This window comes from Cibotium barometz, chromosome 2 (genome assembly GCF_041138505.1).
Source record: "Cibotium barometz isolate CiBa-2024 chromosome 2, ASM4113850v1, whole genome shotgun sequence".
NCBI classification, from domain to species: domain Eukaryota; kingdom Viridiplantae; phylum Streptophyta; class Polypodiopsida; order Cyatheales; family Cibotiaceae; genus Cibotium; species Cibotium barometz.
In genome coordinates, this window is record NC_141047.1 from 75793257 (window position 1) to 75819955 (window position 26699).

A 26699-nucleotide genomic window follows, 5' to 3' on the forward strand; every position below is an offset into this window, starting at 1 on the left:
TCAACCCTTGGAATTGCCCATAGCAATAGAAATGATCCAAAGAGAAAGCAAGAGATGGCGGGGAGAGAGAAAAAAAATAGTACAAAGAAAAGAGAGGGTTGAAACTCGTGTCATGCCCTATGGAAGAGAGAAAGTATGTTATGTATTCAAATATTTGAAATTATCTTATCTTACAAAACGTGTACTAAAGTAGGTAAGAGGGCCACCAAAAGGATAGGTGAATTAATAGATATGTGATGGATGGCATTTTAAAGACACTCTCCTCTAAACATAGGTAAAAGAGATGCATTTAATATAGCTATTTGTCTCTACTATTTTAGTTAAATCACTTTGATTAATAAAGTTAATCCAATACTTACATGGCCTTTTTTTTTAAATTTTAGCCCTTATAATGATTACATAGTGCAATGTTATCATGCAGTGGCTGAACGAGCAATGGTAGCGTGCAAATCGGACTCGGCAAATTGCCCACAATGGTGCCATAGGGACCTGATCTCTTGAATTGTTTTCACTTCATCTCAAGACATACAATGCAAACTAGGCTACAAGCCAGGTCACTCACAATGCATCTCAATTTGGATGTGGTACGAGAAGCTCTATAGCTACGCAAGATCGAACAGTCATATGTCTGCTAGTAGCCATTTCATGCATCTTGTGCGAGACACATTTCAAGGGCCCATGACCATGCGTGGAATGGAGTGGCATAACAGTACCCAACATGAATTGATCATGCTAGCCATCAATAGGTTGATTCAGAAGGAGCCTCACTCTGGTGCCTCTCACTTTGGATGTGGTATGAGAAGCTCTACAACAACTACCTAGGATCAAGTAGCCATACATCCGCCATAGCCATGTTATGCGGCTTGTGCAAAACACATTTCAAGGGCTAATGACCAATGATGGAATGGAGTGGCATAACATTACCCAATAGGGCATAATCATGCCAACCAGAGCACTTTCTTTACTCCTCTCACCACACATTAGGTGTAGATAGGTTCAATCAATGTGACTTCTCCACCCTGGCCCGCATACATTAGGGAGTGGAAGTCAACTAGGCAAAATATCTCCACAAGGAGTTCCACTATGTTTGCACCAAACCCTCAAGGAAAACCGGTAGCCTCCTCTCTCCTCACAAAGGTCTTGTATCATGCTATAGGGTGGGACACATTGCCTAATGCAATTCATTTATAGGTGGAGGCCACAGTCCACAAAGTTCTTGTATCATGCTATAGGGTGGGACACAATGCCTAATGCAATTCATTTATAGGTGGAGGCCACAGTTTTTCTCCCATTTTCCAAACCTCAAGCCTCCCCCAACACTCCCCCCTCCAAGCACCAACACATCAAAACTGTGAGATCCCACTGCCCCCTCTGTGCACCGGGGATTCCCGGATGGTAGCAGCGGAAGTAGCTTCCTCTTACGCGGGGCAGGGTTTCTCACTCGGGGCCTCGCCCTCGAATGTCCGAGCAACACGAGACTAAGCTGGTGGTCATTTCGAAAACCGAAACCGGGAAAATTTCCCCTGCCCACGGGGACGATTCCACCAGTTTTATTTTCTTAACGAATTTCTCTAAAACGAGGTCAAGATACTGAACTAACCTTCATCTAATTAAGGGAAACTATTACAGACTTAACTTGAATGAATCAATGCTTTTTTCCTAATTAAATTAGGCACAGCCGTTGATCTATTCATTAGAGAAGTCTTCAGGCTTTTATTTAACTACTTGAGTTCTAAGCGTATTCCTATTAATCAATTTTATTATTAAAACTCTAAAGATTATAGCCTAACCCCATCCAACCCATGGGTTAGCCACCGCCCAACCACTGGAATTGGTAGAACCAAACAAGTACTCACCCACCCATAATTGAATGCCTTTCTTAACTTTTGCTTTAGAATACAGATACGCACACACTCCTCTTTAAACTTTAACTTATAAAACAATCCATTGACAAACAATTATTGGTTACAGATGTCATAACTCAAAATTTCCATTCAGTCCTCACAAAACAGTATCACTCTGGACTCTCCGTTAAGACCAGCAGGTCAGCAATGAGATCCAGTATAACAGATTACAATAATTTTCTCGTCATCATACATATATATATCTTCCACGACATATGCATGGGTGTCCTAAGCACCGCGAGCCCGTGCATCACCTGGTCAGAATCCTCTAGAATCCTCCTTAAGTGTCTTGGCACTTCACTCAGGGACCGCTTCGTTGGCCCTCGCCCATCGTACCGGAAGCATACCATTTTTCACCATACCCAGGCTGGTAAAGACCTGGGCAGGTTTTTGCCGCATGAGCCGTCCTCCTTTGAACACTCCCCGCCAGCTGTCTTGCAACCGAACTTCCCGTAGAAAAACACATATACCAAATGCTCCCTCCATAAGACAGTCCTTTAAGAAAACAGGGTTTCTATGCAAGTTTTCAGTTTTGATTTTCTTTTGAATACAATGAGTATATCTTAATTCCATATCCCAAGACTTCTAGATCACAGGTCTGGATTCCCAAGCAGAATTCCTCAAAGTCTGTAATCTTGATCCTCAGATCAAAATCAAAGGTCTCAATTTAATGTCTAATTCGGTGGGTGATTTGATTGAATTTTCCTGAACTGGTCACATCGTCTTTTCTTGAAACTCACGAAGGAGATTAAGCCGTGGTCATAGTCTGATTTAGAGTTCGAGTCTAGAAAGGTTCTCCCTGAACTATCTTTCTTCTCGAAGGGTAATATTTCAATTACTACTTTACTGAATTTCATTCATTAAGTATTTTGCTTAACTGAATTCAAAACTAAACACGTATTCCTATGAGGAATAAATTAATCATTTATCTAAAATTCCAACGTCGATAGATCTTTTGAATTTTCTCATTACCATCCTAGAGAATATGAAACAGTAGAATTTTCCTTCAGAGAGTATTTACTTATTCATTTACCAATATTCATGGGATTTAAACAATGATTAAAGAGAACTCTCATTTTGATATTAAAAAAATTCTATATGCATCTATTTATGCATAAAATCCAACTTCTATGGAAATAACACTTTTATATAATAGATAGTCCTTTTATGCATCTATTTATGCATAAAAATCAATTTTGATGAAACTAACACTTTTATAATAATTAAAAAAATATATTTTATGCATCTATTTATGCATAAAAATCCATTTTGATGAAAGTAACACTTTAATAATTAAAAAATTCTTTTATGCATCTATTTATGCATAAAAATCAATATTGATGAAAGTAACACTTTTATAAATTAAAAAAAATCTTTTATGCATAAAAATTAATATTGATGAAAGTAACACTTTTATAATTTAAAAAAATATTTTATGCATCTATTTATGCATAAAAATCAATATTGGTGAAAGTAACACTTTTATAATTAAAAAATTCTTTTATGCATCTATTTATGCATAAAATCAATATTGGTGAAAGTAACACTTTTATAATTTAAAAGATATCCAATATGCATCTTTCTATGCATAGAATTTAAATCTAATGAAAATCACTCTTTTATTTAAAACAAATAACCAATATGCATCTTTCTATGCATAGAATTTAAATCTAATGAAAATCACACTTTTATAATTTAAAAAAAACAATATGCATCGTTCTATGCATAGAATTTAATTTTAATGAAAATAACACTTTTATAATAAAAATATTTCTACTATGCATTTTTCTATGCCTAGAATGAAAATAACACTTTTAGAATACACAAACGGTGAGGATTACTCTTTTTGAATAATAAAAGATAAAACTTATTTCACAAAATTTAAGAAAATTTTGCCATAACCTCCTTTGTATGGCTGACCATTTTGCAATTTTCCTATTCTTAAGTCACTTAAAAATTATCCCCAAATCATTTAAAGCACTCTAAACTAATCAAATTCCACTTTTAAAAGAGAAATAATATGAAAAGTTTAATTCCAACAATTAGATTACTTATCTAGGATAAAGAAAGGCTAAATTTAAGAATGAGAGAGGGGGAAAGCCTTTCCAACAAGGCATAGCATCATTTTACATTTCAAAGAAAACAAAAATTAGAAAACCATTAAAAAAGAATAAAGAAAAAGTAGAATTTCTAGCTTACATGAATTTCTGAGAGCTTTCCTTTGGCTTGATGGTTTGAGGAATCTACTCTTGTTTGCAACAAGAGTGGCCACCAATTCTTTAGAAGAGAGAATGGTCAAAAACTAATGAATTATTAAGAAATTCACAGTTTTTGGCTATGGGGAGGAGTAGAGTGATAGTGCATAAAACACTATTAAGTTTATACAAAGGGGGAGGCTTCTATTTATAGGAAAAAGTGAGCTTCTAACCAAGCAAACTGATTCTAGAATTTTCCAGATCAGTTTGGTCAATTTTTGACCATTTTTTGGCCAGTTTACCTTACTTTTTGGAACTAGACTTGAATTAAGAGAGAGGAGAGATGAAATATCTCAATATTTGAGAATTTAAAACTCCACCACACATGTGAAATAGGCGCCTCCTTCATGAGGGGGAATCCCCACTCTGAGGTGTCAAAAATTTATTTTTTTAGTATTTCCTTTGGTCCTTAGTCCACTCTTCATCTTATGTGAGTATTTACTCATTTTTGACGGGATTTTCTTTATTTCTTCTATTTATCTCCTCCCTACATTTGGATGAATCTGATTGGCCCCTCAGAACCTTAATTTAAATTTTTTCAAAAATCTAGACCCCTAGGATAAGGCCTTTTGAACATATTATAATTGATTTCTAATGCACCTTCTGAAAATCTTTTTGAACTGCTATTTTGGGGGAATTTATTTTAATTAAGAAGAGATATTTTTCCATCCAAAAATATTTAAAATCTGAATAATCTCTCTCTAGAATATTTTCTCTCTCTTTCTAGGCAAAAATAGGTAGAAACTAGATCTTTTATATTTCTAAAGAGGGATTTGATTACAGGGGAAGATACTGGACATCTTGAGGGGCTGGGGAGGAATCTTACAAAAACACAAGAAGAAGAAGAAGACCAGCGTAGGGTTGCAGAGGATGAGGAGCTCCAAAAGATGTCCCAATTCTTTGAAGAAACTCTTTTATAGTCATCATCCAAGCACTTCTAAGACCAAACATTGCCCTTGCCGTCACCAGCCTGATACGATGAAGGGCCTTTTGCATCACCCTCCCAAACCACCACCAACAAGCATACTATGGACATGTTGCATTGGGTCCGATCCAGATGTTTCCATTCCCAACAAGCATACTCAAAAGGCATCTGCAAATCACAAGGACCATATCAGACTTCAAAGCTAGTTTTTAAAACAAAGGAGTTGGTGGGTTCTATGACATAGTATATGCAAAGGCAAAATGGGCATCCATAGCTCACAAAGCTTCTTTTTAGAATTTAGCAAAGGAGTTGGTGGGTTCTATGGCATAGTATATGCACATGCAAAATGGGTAGGTCGTCACGGCTTCCCAATCAGCCATGCTCCTAGCAAAAGCCTACCTCATACAATGTCAACAACACCTCCATGCTACTTTGACTGCAAATGACAAGCTGCAAGCCTCACTCCACAGACCAAAAAGATAGCCTAGTGGAAGACCTAAATGCAATTGATCAATTGCGAGTTGAATTGCTAGAAGATAAGAAAGAGTGCAACTAAGGAAGAATTCTCCATAGCTCAAAGGGAAGCCAGAGAAAGGTAACAAATTGCTAAGCTTGCCCAGGATAGTTGAGACAACATCTGCGCCACCTTCCATACATATAAGTAAGCCGTATAAGAAACACTAGTGTAGAAGGAGGAGCAATTGCGGGCCTCAAAAGAGAGAGCAAGGCGAGAGCAACCAAAGTAGCTCAGGCGCGCAGACATCAGCCATAATAGAACACAAGCTCAATACTTTAATGGATGCTACCATCGAGATCCTTACCCTAACCTACCCTCCCCAAAACCCTGCCACCATCCTTAAACTCTGGGAAGGCCTTGCACCGTAGAAAGAGTGCAGGAACTAGCCAAGGTCATGGGACTTTGCCTAATCACTCTTGGGAGCATAAAACAGCTCAAACTTAATCTACCATAACCTAGCCCACAATTACATAAGCAAGATGTGTCACTCACCTCATGAATGCTTGTGCTCGGATTCTCGTAGAGGAGACGATGTTGCCGCATAGCCACACTCCAAGCTCCACTCCAACACCGCCCACTACACTCCAATGGAAGCTCTACCTACCTAGGATTGTGCAAACACTTAATCTAAGAATACAATCCCCATAATTAATCCCGTGGTATGCCTTTCATAGACAAGCAACAATCGCACACATAAAATATACAATGATTCTCGAGAGGTGTCCAATGAGGGTTAACATGCCCCCCTTTCCAGATGCAGATTTCATCCTTGAAATATGTTGATGAAGATTTGTCAAGGCTATTATTGGATGCATAAAATGTCAAAGGTCTACAAGGCAACATGGTACCATGAGCAAGGTGAATTTGAGCATTATGCAAACACCAATCAAGAAATGAGGAATGATATTTATGAATGGTAAAATTTTAAAGTTAAGACAAGGATAATATTAAGGTTGATCCAAATTTAACCTAAACTAAGATGGAGCAAAAAGCATGCCTTGGGTTATGACCTTATTCTTGACACACTATCACTTTGGTAAAAACATCTCTAGCTATTATCTAGCCTCATAAATGAAACTAATAAGTTATTATTATAAGCCTGCATTTTGATTCTAAAAATATAAAATTAGGGCACCACCTTACAGAGACCCAAGCAATGGTCCAGAGACCTCATACAAGAGTATCTAAGAACCTCTAAGTACCTCTAGCGATGATTTTTATTTATCCTTTATTGATAGGTTTTTAGCCACAAGGTGTCATCCCATGGAGATCAAGGCTACAGTCCCAAGGCTCTACTAAGAGCCAAAAGTCCTACCTAGATCATACATGGTGATCTTCTTGTGAGGGTTTTTTTTTGTATTTTTGTTTAATTTTTCATTTTTTATTAATAAACTAGTGTCACTTCACAATTCACCTAGAAGGCTCTATTCTAACCAAAGAGGACACACTAAGGAAGGTAGAGTACTTGGCATACTCTAAGGTCGATCTCAGGGAAGATCGACCTAGGACCAAAGCCTAAATACTTGGCATACTCTAAGGTCGATCTCAGGGAAGATTGAACTAGGACCAAAGCCTAAATAGTTATCCAAGTAATAACTAGAAAATTAATAGACCAAATACCTAGCAATGCAAGCAAGCACTCAAACAAACACTAAATGGAGAATCATAAAAAGATTGAAACAAATAGCAAAAGGTGAGAATGGGTTAGAATACACCTAGGCAATGAGGAAAATCATCTCTATATCGAGGTTGCACACCCACCACATGTTGTAATTTTGGATATGTTCTACACGACTACACCTCAATAACTTGTAATTCAATGCTCATCTAGCAAGCTCATCGTCGTTAGATAACCATAGTTCATAAGCATGCTCTAATTCTTCATCATTAGGTTGATTTTCCTCCTCACTGAGGTGTGTTTCATATATATATGTGTCCTCTAGTATACTAGGCAATGGTCTGAGTGCATCCTCACTCTGAAATGGCATGGGTACTACAGGTAACTGAGCTAAGTAGCAATTGTGAGCTCACTCACCATGCTCCAAAAGGGACAATGAGTCGTACATATTATTCCAAAAAATGACGGTGTAAGTCCATAAGTTCTTGCCCTCCTCCACCACCACTGATCTCTAAGCTATTCCTATGCAGTTCTATTTTGATAGGGTCCTCCCACTAGGTAGCATACACACATGTAATTGTGTTGTGGTATCTCTCCTACCATGGACTGTGATAGTCCTATCCCATAGCGCCTAAAATAAGTTCTACATTGCCAACATAAGTAGGAAGTTGTGTACAATATGCAACACCAATAGGTAAGGCATGGTGCACAAGATGGAACTATAAGTAGAACAGGTCCACAAATGTGGCTCCACAACATCTCTCCCCTAGTGGTGCATAAAAATAGCATGGAAAGGAGGATCACTTATCTGCCCTCAATAGTACCATTCATAGTAGCAATCCAAGTCCAGGATAGCTTAACTCATGTCGGTCCACAAAAAGTCCATGCTCATCACGGTGTGTAGTCACAATAGAGTCGTACTTCATTATTTTATTTGATACGTGCTCCTTCTCATCATCTTTTTAATAATTAAAAAATATTTGTATGGTTAGTTGGACTTTTAGTATGTGTATAATTGCAATATTACTATACACTATTGGTTCAAGCTATATTGTCATGGGTTAGCAGGCTCCCTCTTGATATGGACATGAACTTTGTCGGGATAGGGTTTCTCTTTGGCATTGGTGGTGAAGGTTCTCTTACAATAGCTTCTCCTTTGTTGGCATTTGAGATATTGAAGCCTTTATCCATCATTAATGAGGAGGTTTGGGAATTTGTAAGTGGTGGCAGTAAGACTAGTGGTATACTTTTATGTTTTGGTATCCAAATACAATGGTTACCCTCGTAGTAGCCTTGAGCTTGTAATAAGCGTTTGGGGATCCATTTTGGGATAACTTGTGTAACTTGGACTTCCTACGTAGATTCTTATGTTGAGGTCCTCCTTTCTTGGTCGATTGAGGTGGTATGGGTTGAGAAATCTTGGGAACCCATTTCGAGGTAGATTTTGGTTACCACTTTGTGGCTCGTTGTATCTATTTGTTCTTTTGATATGCAGGTGTTTTCTATGTAGAGGTAGAAGAATCAAGAGTTTGTTTGTTGTGGAGATAGAAGAATCGAGAGTTTGTCTAGTATGTGGAGGTAGAACAATTGAGAGTTTTTTGAATATTAGACACTAGGTTTCCATAGATTTTGTAGATGTTGAAGCTTTCTCCTCTTTGCGACTCTCGATAATAGTGTGAGGTGGCAGGGGTTTATGAGTAGATTGTTCAGTTGTGGTTTCACCTACACACCCTGCCGACCAGTCAATCATACATCATGCAACCTTCATCAATGTACGACCAAGTATTATTAGTTCAAGTAATGTTCTGGCAGGAATAACTAGCAGACATGAAGCGTACGGACTGCCATCATAGTATATATTTGTGATAACCCAAGAACCTTAGTATTTCTACCATGGATACCTTTCACCTTTGAGGAGGTATCTACTACGAGTTGCGGTTTCTCCAACTAGTTCCATGCATTGAAGGAAATTAGATTGTGACTAGCCCTCGTATCAAGTAATGCATTAAAAATCACTTTGCCAATTGGGTTAACTCTAAGAATTCATTCATGCCTGATATTTTTACAAGCCATTCATTGTTGATGGGGATAGTGGCTCAAAGTAGAGCCTTGATGAGAAGTTTGGGATTTTGGCTATTATTACACTAGGTGTACAAAGAGTCAAGGCAGTGTTGAGAACACTCTCAGCAATGATTGAGGTGCACATAGGTCTACGTAGGTCTACAAGGATTAGATACCAGTGGTGGAAAGGTTGAGATATGATGGTTATACAACCCATCATTATGCTTGTATGAAGATCTACTAGCATCTTTTTTTTTCTTTTGGGAGTATTGCGATTAGCTGCATCAGCCAAAAGCAACTGACGATTACTTTGTTAAGTATAGGGACATTGCTATGGTAGCATGTGACATGCATTGCTACAAAAACCACTTACTAATATGGGACAACCCATGGATAGGGCTATTATCATTTGTTGTGAGACAGTATGGTTATCATACAATTAGTGAGTAGCCTAATGCATCATGCTAGGGTGAAGTACATTGAGGACGAAGGTTCTAGGAGGTGATGCCAAATTTGGTGTATGTGAGCATAGAGGATCAGGTAGCTGACTTCACAAAGGTATTGGGTACAGAGAAGCTTTGCAATTCCATGAGCAAGGAGAAGTGTTAAGATATCAAGCTCAAAAAGTGCAAATATGGGTAACACCCCATGATAATAGCTCCATACTTACACCACTGGCATGGTTGGTGAGAGTATGGCTCGAGTATGAGTGATATGCTACCAGTGGTTTATAGCCGTGGCCACTTTGGTGTACTAGAGTTATGGCATAGTTATAGCACCATCTCATATAGTTGGGTTCACACTATGGACTGACCATTTATATAACCATTTAAATGTATGTTATAGTACTAGTGTTATGGCATACTTATAGCACCATCTCATGTAGTTAGGTTCATACTATGGATTTGTATGTTATAGTAGGAGAGTTATAGTATGTACTCTTATCTCTTTGTAGTATGTACTTTCTCTTATAGTATGTATGCTTATCTTTATGTTATGGTTGTAGATTAGAGAAGAGAATAGAAAAAAAAATGCCATCCATCTCTCTTGTGTACTCATCTACTCTTCTGTATGTTTGCTTTGCAGGAACTCAATTTCACCCTCTCCCTTGCATTCTTCTCAAGGTTGTTGAGATGTCAAGATCAACATGAGCTTACACTCACGAGGTTCCTACATGACCATTCGCCGACATTTACATCACTAGCAGGTTTGGTAGCTGGCACCAACATATCTTTGCCAAAGATTCTATAGCTAGACTACACTGACTAGTCCACACCTACCCACTCCACTTTAGCGTGTTTAGATTATGGACCGCTTGTATATACTCTAGTATGTGTGTAAGTCACTTTATCTCTTTTTGTAGACCTCTTTTGTTGAAGAAGAAGAACAATAATTTTCAGCATCTCACCTTCTCTTCTAGGGTTTGTGAGAGTGTGTGTGTGCTTGTGCAAGAGCTTAAGCTCTCTTCTCCCCTGCATCTTTTCATGGTATCAGATCTTGGTTCATATTAAGAGTGTTAATCTATTCGTAGGGTTAACAAGAGCTACCGCCATTATCTTACATCAAGGAGTCACAGTAGATACACCCAAAGGGTCACACATTCATGATATGAAGTAATGGTGTCCAAAGCTACAACTTGGACGAGCGCCAGTAATGGTGTGATAGAGTAATTATGGCGATTCCCGCTTCAAGAGCATATGGTAGCAAGTTAGGATAAAGTACTAAGTGATGTACTTCATGGATATATTATAAGAGTAGTCATTGTAATAGGATTAGGCCTCTTATGAGCCTAAAGTGCCCGACCAGCCACCACAGTTTAAGTGAGTGTGAACACTTATGGCTATGTATATAAGTGAATATCTCTCATAATACAACATACTCTCCTATTGTGCAATTGAGTCTTACTCTTGATAATCTCTCTCCCTAATGCATGCTAGTGAGTGTGTGTGAGTGAAGTGAGGTAAGAGGAGGGACGAGTACCCATAGTGCAACGCGGCGATGTGACAACGCTCGCGGGAGGTGCGTTGGAATTGCTTCTCAAGGATTTGTAGAGCTTGGAGACCTCAAGGGTTATGAGCTCGGCCATTAGAAAGATCTTCATGACAGTTACAGTTCACCAGGTAATCTCTTGTTGGATGTGTTTCAAGGGTGGTTAGGGTGAGCTATAACAAAGAGCTGAGCGGTAAGCAAGAGAAGCACAAGAAGCGGTACAAGGGTAGCTTCATCCACTCTTCCCCCTTTTTGTGTTGGCTACTACACCCTTGTTGGGAGCTCTTCCGGAGGCACTGGCAAATGAACTGCGATTGAGGAGCTTTCTTTGTAGGAGCGAAGCTTAAGTGCAACTATAAAGTCCTTTGGACAAAAGTTTCAGGCCAAAAATACATTTTGGGTGCATCTGGACCTTCGTTTTTCGATTCGCAACAAGCGTTCACAGCGGTCACTGCTGCGAGAGGAAGTTTTGATTCTTTGCAGAATTCTATTTTTGGTACTATAAGAAGGGTGATTGGTTGTGTAGACACTGTGTGTACTGCAAAGAGGTTTTACAGTTGCTATTGGGTGTTTGTATGCAAGTTGAGGTCACTAGTTGTGACAGTCTGGGTGTAGCATAGTATCACTGCAGAGAAAATAGCAGTTTGTGTAGGTTAACCAAGAGTGTTCTTTTTGGTGAGTTTGTGTTGCAGACAAGATGTCCAATGATGTAATAAACCAAATTGTTGCGCAAAAGCTTGACAAGAACAACTTCCATGCTTGGAGGTTTAATTGATGAATTTTCTGATGGGGGAAAAAGGCTATTAGGACTACATTGAGAATGTGAACATGAGGAGGCACCAAAGATATCGGAGATTAATCCAACTTCTGCAGATGTAAAAGAATACAAGGATTGGAATCAAGGAGCAAGGAAATTCATGTATTGGCTTTCTATTAGCATACATGACACCATGATTAGGCATATACAGGATGCCAAGTCACCCAAGGAGGCATGGGATACCTCAGTGAAGCTGTAATGAAACTAACACCAAGGCACGAAAGATTCAGTTGAAGAATGAGCTTCATACTGTGGAGAAGAAAAACATGTCTATGAATGATTACACATTGAAAATCAAGGGCATTGTGAAATCCCTTGCATCTATTAGTGTTTCTGTTGATGATGATGATAAGATGGAAGTATGTCTACGTGGTCTCGGGCCACAATACAAGGCATTCAAGATGTCTATTCAGACTCAGGAAAACATTCCCAACTTTATAGATTTGGTGTCAATGTTGAACATTGAAGAGAAGAATTTGGGTGAATATCAACAGTCTTCACAAACAAAAATAGTTCAGAGCAGTAGGCCTTCTCTACACAAGTTCAGGTAGAGGACAAGGTAGAGGTCATGGACATGGCCAAGGTGGTGGCTGAATAGGTAATCAAAATTACGGTCAACAAAGCAATAGTCCCATGAATCACAACAATAACACACAGGTAGAAGAGACCAGATTAGAGACAGGGGGGAGTCAAAGAGGTCATGGTAATTAGCAAAGGCAGCATAATGATACACGATGCTGTTTTTACTATGGTTGGACATGTGTAGGCAGATTACTATAAGAAGCAGAATGACATTCGAAATAAAAAAGTGCAGCAAAATAACTATGCATCCTATAGTAGAAATAATGAGAATAATGAGAGATTATTTGTTATGCAACATGTAGTTAATGTTGTGTCTAGAAATGATGTAGTAGCATGTAAGGATGATGTATATGGTACATTGATTCAGGTGCTTCGAACCACATGACAAGTCATGGTAAGTGGTTCAAGGAAATGAAGAGTCTTGAAAGACAAGGTTTTGCTGAAACATGGGATGACATTGCTCATCCGATTGCCCATGTTGGAGATGTGCCATTGTCTATGCAGGATGGTAAGGTGAAGTACCTTGCAGATGTAGTTCATGTTCCCAACATTACAAAGAATCTGGTTTTTATTGGCCAGACGATTGAGCAGGGTTTGCAGGTGCGATTTAACCCTAATGGGGTTGTTATGTAGAAGACTTTAAAGATAAGTGCAGGTTGGTTGCAAAAGGGAATAGAGTGGACAGAATGTTTACACTGAATGTAAATATGCCTGAAGTGAGTGTTGCAATGTTTGCAAATGGTTTAGGAGTTGTTTGCAGATACAGACATTTGGCATAAGAGAATTGGGCATGTAAATGTGCAAAGAATGAAGTCTATTGATGCAGACTAAAGAAATTGTGATAGGGTTGCCTAAGTTTAAGGCTGAAGGTATGTAGAAAGTATGTGAAGCATGTCAATTTGGAAAACAAACAAAGTATGTATTTCCACATGATAGAAATGTGATCATGAATGTACTAGATGTTGTACATTCATATGTATGGGGTCTTATGTCTATGGGTGGTTGCAACTACTATGTAACATTCATTGATCACCACACAAGGAAAGTGTGGGTGTATTTTATGGAGAATAGTGAAGTTTTCACTCATTTTCAAAATTTCAGAGTGATGGCTGAAAAGTAGACAAGAAAGCATGTGAAGTGCCTAAGGTCAAATGGAGGGGGATAATACTTCTCCAATGAGTTCTCTAATTTCTTGTAGAAGAATGGCATTCAGAGACAGTTTACATGTAGATACGCTCCATAATAAAATGGAGTTGCTTAGGGGAAAAAGAGGCACATTGCAGAGATAGCACGAGCATTGATGGCAGAGAAGAATATGCCACATAGCTATTGGGTTGAGGCTACATCTACAACAGTTTATATCATGAACAAGACTCCTACTGTAGCCATACATGATGTAATGCCAAAGGAGAAGTTTATTGGCAACCTAATTTGTCTCACTTGAAAGTTTTTTGATGTATTGCATATGTGCATGTGCCAAATGATTTGCGTACTAAGATAGATCCAAAGGTAGAAAAATGTGTGTTTATCAGGTATTTCCTTGAGCAAAAGGGATATAGATGTTATAATCCTACTACATGTGAAGCATGGATGTTGTATTTGATGAGATGAGTAGCTGGTATGCTGCTGAAAAAGATATTGTTGGGGCTTATGTAAGTGGAAATGTGGTTGCACAGAATGCAAGTGCAAGTTAGCAATCACAATCATTGAGTAAACCAGGAGAGTCCTCATATAATGATTCTGTTGATAGACCATGGAGTGGCAGGTTGGTACATCACATAAAGGCAAAGAGAAAGTGGTTGAGCCCCTTGGTATGCCTGATATTTCTGCAGAGCATTCTCTTGTTGATGGAGAGTCTAGTGGCTCGGAGATGAGCCTTGATCAGGAGCTTGGGATTCCAGCAATGAGGACACTTGGTGTAAAGAAGGCTTTGGAAGCCATGAATGCAAAGTTACGAAGACCTGGAAGAGTCAAAATGTGCAGAGGTTGACTTATGATGGCTATGTGGCACATCACTATACTTACATGGCAAAAGTTGTGCAGGCTGTAGAGCCCACATGTTTTGATGAGGCTATTGGAAATTTGTATTGGGAGAAAGCTATGAATGAGGAAATGGATGCATTGTATGGAAATGAGACTTGGGATTTGGTGACATTTCCTGAAGGCAAGAAAGCTATTGGATGTAAGCGGGTGTATAAGGTGAAACATAACAGTGATGGTAGCATAAGCAAGTACAAGGCTAGATTGGTAGCCAAAGGATATACAGAAACACATGGGATTGATTATGAGGAGACATTTTTCCTAGTTGCAAAGATGGAAACTGTGAGAGTTGTGATTGCGGTGGCTACAGCTAAAGCTGGTTTTTGCATCAGATGGATGTAAAAATGTGTTCTTGCATGGTGACTTAGAAGAAGAACTCTATATGGATCAGCCACCTGGTTTTGAGGATATAGGTCACCCAGAGTATGTATGTAAGCTTCGTAAGGCCTTGTATGGGAGCTGAAGCAAGCTGCACGAGCATGTCATGGCAAGATTACTGAGTATCTTGTCACTATTGGTTTTTATATGGCAGATGTAGATCACTCTTTGTATGTGCACAAGAGTGATAAGGATATTGTGATCATCACTATCTATGTAGATGATCTTATTGTTGGGGGTGACAACTTGGAAGAGATTGAGCATGTGAAAATTCTTCTCAAAAGGAAGTTTGACATGAAAGATTTGGGAGATCTACACTACTTTTTAGGCATTGAGGTCATTCGCACACCTGAGGGTATTTGGTTGTTATAGAGACAGTATGCATTGGACATGTTGTCCAAGTATGGGATGGCTGGTTGTAAGCCAATATTGGTGCCATTAGCTCAAAATGGCTAGCTCAGTGCAGATGCAAGTTGTGTTGGAGGACCCCACTATGTACATGAAGATTGTGGGGAGTTTGATCTATGTCACGATCAGCAGGCCAGATTTGAGTTACACTCTTGGATTAGAGAGTTAGTTTATGCAGGTTCCGCACAAACCACATCTTGACAGTGTGCAATGCACACTTTGGTATTTGAGGTCCACTATTAATTATGCATTGTTTTATTGAGCAAGTGTACCACTGGAGCTATATGGGTACACTGATGTAGATTGGGTAGGTAGCATCTCAGACAGGAGATCTACCAGTGGATTTATGTTTTCATTGGGGAGTGTTCCTGTGACATGGAGCAACAAGAAGCAGCCCACAGTTGCCTTGTCGAGTACAAAGGCAAAGTACAAAGGAGTTGCGATGGTAGCGTGTGAGGTAGCTTGGTTACGCAAGTTGCTTTTACTGCTTTGGAGTTGCATGTGGAGAGAAAGGTTTTCAGATATTGTGACAATATTAGCAGTATACAGTTGGCAAGGAACCCAGTTTTCCATACGCAGACGAAACACATTGAGTTACACTACCACTTCATCAAGAAAGAGAGCCTTGGTAGGCGACATCGACTTGTTGGCCTACGTCAGCACACAGGATCAGGTCGCTAACATCTTCACGAAGGCCTTGGGGAGCTGAGAAGCTCCACAAATTTTGAGATATCCTTGGAGTTCACAAGCTGGAGTTAAGCTTGAGGGGGAGTGTTGAGATGTCAAGCTCAACATGACACTCACGAGGTGCCTGCGTGACTGTTTGACATTTACATCACTAGCGGGTTTGGTAGCTGCTGGCACCAACATATTGTTGCCAGAGATTCTACAGTTGGACTACACTGACTAGTCCACACCAACCCACTCCACTTTAGCGTGTTCACATTATGGACCACTTGTATATACTGTGTGTTAGTCACTTTATCTCTTTTATAGACCTCTTTTGTTGAAAAAGAAGAACAACAACAATTTTCAGCCTCTCACCTTGTGTGTTCTTTTCTAGGGTTGTGAGAGTGTGTGTGTGTGTGCTTGCAAGAGCTCAAGCTCTCTTCTCCCCTGCATCTTTTCAAAGGTCTAGTAGGACTCAAAGGTCTAGTAGGACTCAAAGTAGGGTGGTACACCTAGGATATGACTATCCCTAAGTATAATACACATAAGTTTGGTAGTTTTCATATCATATTTAGGTTATCAATTTTGAGATCTACCTTCATTTCTTTATGCACCCTTCTTTCACATTGCCTACACCATGTAATCTCCCTTATAAGACTGCAAGGGTGACAATATTACTTATAATATTAGTTTGTAATAATCTATGAAAATTCTATTGTTTGTGTTAACATATAAGTTGTGTTTTCCTATGCTTTTAATGACATGTTCATTAGATGATAACTTAGATGGAACCAAAAAGTAATGAAGATTGGTTACTACTTTGTGAAAGATTTGATATTGAACGACTAGTGGAAGTATCAAACACAGAACTTTATATATGCCCCTAAAACCTGTTTAGTCTAAATGAAATGTTGCCATCCTCCAAAATATGAGGTTAACCCATACTACAAGCTCCCACCATTAGTATTTCAGATATTTTGCATGTAACAGTGGACAAGCCCCATCTAAGGTCATCTCACCCTTAAATGATCCTTACTACCGAATAGTGGTTTGGGTTGTAATCCTTTAGTGTGCTTAATATGTCACATGTGTGAATGATTTGTCCAATAATGTATACACATACCTACTAGAGAACCAAAACTGTCATAGGCATATGATCCCATTCCGACACTGCCAAATTAGGGCCTGCCTATTCCAACATGGTCACTCCTCATAAAAAACCTTATAAACTAAAGCAAGTTAGAATCTAAATGCAATACGATTAAGTATTGATTAAAAAATTATGAAGTTTTTTTTTGGAAAGTTAAGGGACAACAACCCTCTTGATTTTTATCCACACACCCATGATTTATAGCCTATGAAGTTTTAAGTGCACCCCATGTTTTTTACCCACACACCCATGATTTATAGCCTATGAAGTTTTAAGTGCACCCCATGTTTTTGTAACACTTATACATAATCCATTCAAACAAATTAAGCTATCTACAAAATTTAAGTGCACCCCATTTTTTTTACCCACACACCCATGATTTATAGCCTATGAAGTTTTAAGTGCACCCCATGTTTTTGTAACACTTATACATAATCCATTCAAACAAATTAAGCTATCTACAAAATTTAAACATTATACTCAATATTCAACCTCTTTCCTACAAAAAGTTAGAACAAAATTTGTTATTCAAGAAATTCTTGGAAAATGTAGAATGGTTTGAATGAAAAATTTATTAAGATTGAATAAATTTGTTATTCAAGAAATTCTTGGAAAATGAAGAATGTTTTGGGTGTAACATTATTCAAATTGAATAATGCAACATATTACAACACCCTACCTTAATGCCCAATATATGTGATCAAGGCCACCTATGCACTTCACTAGAAAGTTTGATGAGGTCTAGGCCAAATTAATAAGGGGGGGGATGTGTGTGGCACATGCATGCACTTGTGTGTAGTAGTTTTTTTCCTAAACAAATATAGCAAGTTAATTTTTTAAAAAAAAAATCTAGCCACTTGCACATAAAAAGCTAGCATAAAAACCTCCAATACTAATGTGAGCAAGCTAGGACCAGGTGACGCTATTACAATGATAGGTGACGCTATTAAATGATAGATTTTTCACTTATAAGTGTGTGAATAGTGTAAGTCATTCAAATTTATGTAAAGAAAACATCATGAACCTTTCCAATTTGTAATTGGAAAGCATCATGAACCTTTCCAATTTGTAATTGGTTTCTTTTGCCCTCCCCTCCATGGTTTTGCTTATTCACCTCATTAGATTTAAGTACCTCTTTTCTTGGCTTCAAAGCTAAAATCTATGTGCGTTCACCAACCTTTTATGAGTTTGCCACATTTTTTTATGAGATTGCCACATTTTTTATGCCAACTTGATTTGAAATTCAACTTTCTAGAATTCCTTAGATACTTTTGAAGCTATGATAATAAAATGAGATCAAATCATTGGGTGGGGCTTAGTCAAATTTCAAGCCAATCCTTAACTAAGCACAATCCTAATTGGCATCCCATGCAAATGCTTATGGATGTACACATATCAACACATAGAAGATAGGAACCCTTACTTCACGCATTCCCATGCAAATGAAAATGCATATCAACACATGAAAGATAGTAACCCTTACTTTAGGCATCTACACACACATAGACATGCACAGACACATACACATACCAAGCCAACCCTTATTTTAGGCATTCCCATGCAAATGCATATGCATGTAGATCATCTTACTTTATGCATTCTTATTCAAATTCAGATCCACATACACATATATATCAAATTTTCAACGTTTTTGAAAGATTATAGGGATGCACTAGGGCACTCCCCCTCCGCTTGGGTAAAATTTGCATAAGCCTGTTCTCTTAACAAGCTACTCGTAAAGGATCAACAAGGATGCAAAAGCTACTCCTCTTTGGTGGAAAGGTTCTACACAGTAGGAGGTCGTCGTGACTACGTTTCTTCCTTTGTTCTTCTAATGAAAAGTTCACACAAAGTTGAACCAGCTTTTTGCGATCTCCATTAACGTCTTCGTTTTACCTGCAGTCTCAAATCGGCTGCTATTCTGCTTCCGATCGCGATCCAATCAGAAAGGGTGAAGGGGGCCTGCTTTTCCATTTCCCCTTTGGCGTCGTAAGCGGAAATCCATCGCTGATGCGTAGGAACGAGGGCTATAGAGCGATCGCAGCAGCACAATTGAGGAGGAGCTCGGCCGCCTCGCCACGTATGAGATGGCTCTTCGGAAGAGAGGCGCTGTGGAAAAAGAGGCAGCAGCCGCCTACAGGCCATGCGAGCATGTCGTGGAGTACAGGGCGAAGCACGGGGCGAGGGGGTTCCGGGTGCTGCAAAGATGCATCAACGGCGGAGCTCTGGGAAGGGCAAGCCTTCGCAAGGAAGAGAAGGAGGTGCCGCAATGCAGCGCTTGCAGGCTGGCGTCTGGGCGTCTCTACGCCTGTCTTCTCTGCGCTGCCATCAGCTGCTGGGCGCCCACCACACCACCTGACGTACCCCACGCCCTTGCCCACGCCCAGGGGAAGCCTGGCCACAGCCTCGCTATCGATGTGGAGCGCGCCGAGCTTTTCTGCTGCATCTGCAGAGACCATGTGTACGATCCAGATTTCGACCGCGCGGTGATCTGCACCCAATCGGTGGCATCCAGGTCCCAGAACACGAAGCGCAGCAATGGCGACGATGTGGAGTCGCCCAAGGGGCGGGACACCAGAAGCAAGAGGAGGAGACAAGCCCAGTACCGCCCATGGGTCCCCACGCCCAGAGAACAGTACCTCCTCACAAAGCGCTCCACCCCGCTCCATGATGACCCCCTCTTGCCATGGGGCTTGCGTGGCCTGAACAACCTGGGCAACACCTGCTTCATGAACTCTGTCCTCCAAGCGCTTCTCCACACTCCCCCTCTCCGTAACTACTTCCTCAGCGACCGCCACAACCGTGGAGTCTGCCAGGAGAAAGGTCCCCACCTCTGTCTCGGATGTGACATGGATACTATCTACTCCGCGGCTTTCTCTGGCGATCGCTCACCATACAGCCCTGCCCGGTTCCTCTACAGGTCCTTCCCCCAGAATTTTGTGGATTTCTTTTTTTTCCAATAATGTACCTTCAACTTTGCATAGATAGGTTTCCATCTCCCATGGTTTGCAACGTCCCTGTGTTGTTTTGCAGCTGGTGGCAGCATGCAGCAAACCTTTCTGGTTATAAGCAGCAGGATGCCCATGAGTTCTTTATCTCAGCTGTTGACGGAATCCATGCAAATGTGGAAAATCCATCTTTGGCAGGGGGAAACGAGAGGTATTCCATCATAAGTCTTGATGGTCTGATTGTCATGATCGCAACAGAATGTAATTTATGTGTTTTAGGACCTAGGTACGGCAATGTTTGTATCAGAAGATGGCTGTTGACAAGTTGAATTTCCTCTTTGCTGGCAGGGCAAGTGACGGGGACTGTGCGTGCATTGCCCACCGGGTCTTCTCTGGGCTCTTGCGGTCTGATGTGATGTGCACAGTCTGTGGTTTTAGCTCCACAACATATGATCCCTGCATTGACATTTCTCTGGACTTGGAGCCTGCTCCTGGTGCATCTCAAGTGCAGCCAGACTCTAACCTCCGCAATGGGGATGGTGGACGATCTGGCGGAGGGGCTCAAGTGGCAATGAGCATGGGCGTAGGGACAACATTATATGGATGTCTAGACCGATTTACCAGGTCAGAGAGACTAGGTTCCAATGAGAAGTTTTACTGTCAAAACTGTAAGGTGCCACAGGAATCTGTAAAGCAGATGTCTTTAAGGAAACTGCCGCTCGTGTTGTGTCTCCACATTAAGAGATTTGAGCACTCTTCCATCTGCAACTTGTCCCGGAAGATAGATCGATATGTGCAGTTCCCTTTTCTCTTGGACATGGCCCCTTACCTTTCTTCATCTATCGTGTGTTCAAGACATGGGAACAGGCTTCTTTTCATGAATGGTGAAGAGGCTGATTCCGCAGTGGCCTGCATGAACCCGTCTGAGTTTGAGCTATTCGCAGTGGTCACACATTCAGGGAAGCTGAATTCTGGTCACTACGTCACTTATCTGCGCCTAGGAGGACTCTGGTACAGATGTGATGATTCTTGGGTCTCTAAAGTGAGGGAGGATGTGGTGAGAGCTTCTCAGGCGTATATGCTGTATTACGTTCAGAAGACTTTCTCATACCAGGCAAGCGGGCAATGGCCTGTGAAGGATGGATTTGCTTCCTTGAATTGCAATGGCATTCACAAAGATGTGGGAACATGTTTGGCAAATGGTCTCTTGAGCTGAAGTGTGCCATTTTGGCAAAGGAATGACATCAGCTGCCGGGGAAAACATTTAATTCACATCCTCAATTTAAAGTCATCAGCTCACAAGATTGATCAGATGGGGAATATGGTAGCTCAAAATTAGTGCCAAGCTTGAGCTTCAAAAGATTGAGTAGGTGGGGAATATGTTGGTCAAAAGATACTTTGTTATCAATTGCATAGTCTGCTTGGACTCTTCAATTTTTTATGGAGGCCCCAATTATTTTTCAACTGCACAGTTGTGGTCTTAGGATTAGTGGTTACTATATGACCACAGGCTAGCTTTAGTGGGAAAATCATATGAAGGACGTTCCTGCATTGTTACTGCTGGGACAGTAGATACTTTAGTCCTTAAGTGCCCCAGATCAAGTGTTTAGGTTACAGACTAGTTCTGATCTGTACATTTTATTCTTTGTAAGCCATTTTTTTCAACAAAGCCTAATAATTCCCCTTCTTTCTTTTTGGCTTTGATTTATACAGACACCTTGACAAGCTGTCATTGCTTGCCAAAGTATTGCGTAGTTCAGCCTTTTTTTCCTACATTCTTTTTCTGGCTCTTGGATTCAGCTTCTGAAAACTTGTGGAAATGTGTCCTCGATTCAATTTTGCCCCTTCTTGTTAGGCCAATCAATGCTTAGTATTGTGTTCAAGGAGCCACTTTTAAGAACCTGTAACTGCAAAAGGTTGTCTGTATTTTTGTACTGCTCGATGTTGTGTGCCAGGATTGAACTTGTACCTCACCTTATGAGAACTAGTTCCCTAGCTTCAACGCTGCTCAGTGCTATGTCTCTTCTTAAAGTTTTGTCTTTGTTCTTGGGATCTAAAACTTGCCTGGCTGAAGGTAGATCACAATTATAGTTACTATCTGGTGCATTATTTTATAGTTCATTGAAAGCACTTACTTTACAAGGAGTATTGAGAAAGCCTTTTCCATTTTGTGTAATGCAACATAGATAATCCGTGAGTCAACAAGGTAAGATTTGTATTTATCGTTCCCAACCTTGGTCCAAGGGTTAAATGTATATGGAACAAGTCTCGTTTGATTGAAATGATATCTTCATGTATTGAGTCATTTGTCATCATTTGTATGATGGCTAGATAAGCCTCTTTTATTCACTCAAATCGATGCGTTGGTCATGGTAGAACAAACGTTTGTTATACAATATGGGCAAAGTTTTTAAAAACATAAACACATCGACCATGCAGTTGAATGATTAGTATAAGGTATAAATTATCTGTAGAGCTTCATTACATTTTGGTGGATTGTGTCCAAGTGTCAACAAACGCGGGGTGCAGTGAAGACCAGTAGGCTAGAAATCAATGCTCTATCCTCATTAGTTTTTGTATTCAGGTTTACACTTGCTCTAGTTTGAATGTCCCTTTATGAGGGGAAATTCCATCACAATTGTTAGTAGTTTTCCACACGCACAAAGAATCATCAGAGAATATCTTTGAGTCTTGATGTGAGCTTCCCTAACACCACTTACCAATGGTGTCTGAACACAAAAATCTAAGTTTTATGTATGTGACTGTTTTTTTTACCACGTGATTAAGTCTACATAATCACGTGCACATGACAAACTCCGAGTCACATATCCAGTAATGCATCAAATCCCACAAATCTCAAAAATTGCATTCCTGCTATGTTTCCATCACTATTTTTACACATGATTAACACAAGTTAATCCCATCGGGATTTTACATACGATTAACTCAAGTTAACCCTGTCAAGATTTTCTCCTGCTGGTTTTCACTTCAAAATACTTAAAACATTCATGTAACCAGTGCACGCATATCTATCCACACTTCTTGAGCACACCTCTAGTTGAAAAACCACCAAATTGTGAAGATTAATGCACATGATTATCTCACTTTGCACTTATGTTTGCTCTCATAATCACCTCACACATGATGGCATCATACATCTGCTGAGCACATGCATGTCATCAAAACCACATGTATAATGAGGCGGGCCGCTAAGGTGGGTATGACTGAGGTGGGGTGTCCATGAGAAAGGAAGAATTGAGAACAGCATGTCTGTGGTGACTGGAACATTGGGAAGCTGCGAACTATGCCTGGCTTGTCGTACATGGACACATGGAGCGAGGTGCTTCTTAAGCCTTGTTGGTGACCATACAGTCCGCTTGCGTGGAAGCATGGCAACGTTGGCGGACAGAAGGGAAGTATTAGAGCTTCTGCGGCTTAGGGGTGGAATTTGGGATTGCTAGACACTACCGACCTTACGTGTGTGGCGTTGTTGCTGTGACCTTTTGGGCATACGTACCTCATTCGTGCCGATGACGGTTTTTCCTTGTCACTGGCATCGGGTTCGCCTTATAGTCGGCGCTGATGTTGGTGTGTCAATTGGTCCCTTGCAGTCATGCCAGCTTCGAGGTTGGTGCATCGACGGAGGGTGGGGTGAGGCCAGGGTCTTGGGGTTGTCATGGTGTGACCGAGAGGTGTGTGGTGGATAAGTCATGGCTTGTGTGGTCAATTATGAAGTTGGAAAGGCCAGCTCGCTTCTCTAGCTCTCTTGGCATTGAGAATTAATCCCTCATTCTCTCGAGCTTTCTCTCCACTCTTCTTTTCATGCTTCTCTCACACTCACACTCACACCGACACCCACACACACAGTTACCCTCTCTACTCTTGTTCTTAACCACCTAGCAATGCCTCTGTCACACACAGGTGCGCCGTCAACCCCCATCCCTTGATGGTGAGAAGCAATATCGCGCTCTAGCCTTCTTCAAGAGCTCTCTGATACACAAGCATGCCCTACCACTGCATTTAGGATACATTTCAGCGGGCTTATTTTTGTAGTATTCACACATGTAGAGGTGAGATCACTTTAAAAAATTGCCCCTTACAGGTGGCTTGGTCTCACCCCTACATGTGTCGAAAGCATCGAAGGCCAATATAGGCGCTAAAATCTATCCTTGGCCCTACCACTGTTGCACACACTCTCTTTCCCCATCTTCCAAGCCTCTTTCATGCAGCCGCATCATTCGTGGCATTTACGAGAGCCTGCTTGCTGCAACCACAAGAACAACAGCATCCTTGCAGCTTTAACGCGCTGAATAAATGGATGCTCTTTGTAATGCCAATAAAGTTCATCAACCTGCTAGTTAGGTACGTTCTATCTCTGAAGCCCATACAATACACCATAGTAGCCCGATACTTGTGCACAAAACAGATTAACCATAGATCCCAGGCATGATGTGCATTTATGATGTAACAAGGCACAAAGACTATTTGCAGTAACTAGATGAAAAAGAAAGAAAGGGCATTTCATAAGCGTGCATCGTGTATAACATATCAACGAAACACAAAACCACACAAGCCAGCTAGCTTCTACCGCTGGGTACACTCCACCCTCTGGCCAGCATTGATTCCAATCTGTGCATTGCTCCGCGGTGAGAGACCCAGACTCTAGAAAACCGATTTGAAACTGGATGTAGAGGAAATCGATTTGACACTAGATGTATAGGCGACCCTTCATTAAGGGCCTTTGGTAGTGGGGCATTCCCTCGCCCTCGTAGCAAGACGGGCCTCCAAAGCAATAAGCTGCTGTAAGTCGAGACAGCCAAGAAGGCATGAGATCCTCCTATGCAAGGCATCCAAGTGGGATTGCCAACCCATCCAGTGCAGACAGTGGTGGGGGCATGGATCATTGACATGGGAAAGGCAGGCTCGGAAACCAAATGTTGACAGTAGCTTGCATTGGTTGTGACGCATGGATCCGGACGCAGAGTTGACAGCAGAAACGTGGCTTGTAAGCCCCCATGGTCGAGTACGAAGGAGGCGGCTCTGAGAGAAGCAGCGCGAATATCCGAGCGAAAGGGACACAGGGGCTGGGGTGTCCAAATGTGGCTTCAAGGCGATCGCAAGCAGAGAGACGTGAGCGCCAACGAGAGCGCAGCAGCGCCAGCGGGAGCACCAGGCGGCTGGCGGCGCTTGTTGGCGACGGCGAGGGCGTATGGTGCATTACAGGTGAAAGAAGTTTTTTTGGGGGAAGGCCATAATTTTTTGTTTTTGTTTTTGTTTTTTTGGTTATACTAAAAGAGTAAAAAATAAAACGCATTGGAGGGAGATGGACCATAGGCCAGTTCTTTTGGGTTAGTAATTAAGTAAAATTTATTTATTTGTTGTTATTATTATTGAATCATGATTGGTGTTTTTTAAAAGGAAGAAGGGTTTTTTTGTATTTTGTATTTTTTTCCTTAAAGATCACTCTCTCTCTCTCTCTCTCTCTCTCAATAAAAAATAAAAAATGAAAAAAAATGAAAAAGGAAGAGGGTTTTTTTAATAAGAGGTGGAAAAATAAGGGGAAAAATGTATTTTTAAATAAATATACATGTACATAAAGGGGAAAAAGAGTAGGAGGGAGGGTGCAAGAAGAAAAAAGAAAAAAAAGAGGGGGTTTGTTTGTTTGTTTGTTGTTTTTTTGTTGGAATATATACATAAAGAGATTAAAAAGAAGAAAACCATAAAGAAAAAGGAGAAAAATAAAGTGAAAAAAAATAAAAAAGGAGAATGGGTTTTTTAAAATTAATAATAAAAAGGAAGGGGTGAAAAAAAAATAAGGGGGTGGGAATGTTGTGCGCATGGGGGGCACAAATGTATGAAAGTGTTTGCATGGTGCGTGCACGATGTGTGCAACAATGGGTGAAATTGCAGGGAGGTGTGTTTGCACATGAAGGTGTGAAAAGGCGATTGCACACACGTGTGCACAGGCAATGTGTGTGTGCGCATGCAACATGATAGTGAACATGCATGGGGGAGAATGTGCATGTGCACATGTAAGTGCAAATGTGGGTGCACACATGTGCAGTGTCTTCATCTGCACATGTACTTGCAAAAGTGTAAATGAGTGCGATGCGCAAACGGGAATGTGTGGGGGATACACGTGCATGCAAGTGCAAAGGTGTGTTTACATGTGCATGTGGGGAGTGTATGTGCATTGTAAGTACAAATGCAAAGGAGAGTGCATGTGCGTGAAGGTGTATGTGGATACGAGCGCGGGATGTGGGCACGTGCACATGCGAGTGAGTGTAAGTGAATGTGCATGTGTGGGTGCATACACATGTTTGTGCAAATGTAAATGTGGGTGCACGCGCACAGGTGAATGTGTGAATGCAATGGTGTGTGCACGTGCATGGATGAAAATGTGATGTGTGCATGTGCATGGATGAAAATGTGTTGCAA

At 40.6% G+C, this 26699-nt stretch overlaps 1 protein-coding gene across 1 annotated transcript; it reads left to right on the top strand.

Annotated features, from left to right (window-relative positions):
* Positions 1–18988: 18988 nt before the first annotated feature.
* Positions 18989–22040, top strand: LOC147641476 (ubiquitin C-terminal hydrolase 22-like). Its single transcript, XM_086821785.1, has 4 exons — positions 18989–19112; positions 19216–20233; positions 20347–20472; positions 20610–22040. The coding sequence occupies exons 2-4, from the start codon at positions 19401–19403 to the stop codon at positions 21475–21477; spliced, it is 1827 nt and encodes a 608-aa protein (XP_086677911.1). The 5' UTR covers positions 18989–19112; positions 19216–19400; the 3' UTR covers positions 21478–22040.
* Positions 22041–26699: the final 4659 nt, after the last annotated feature.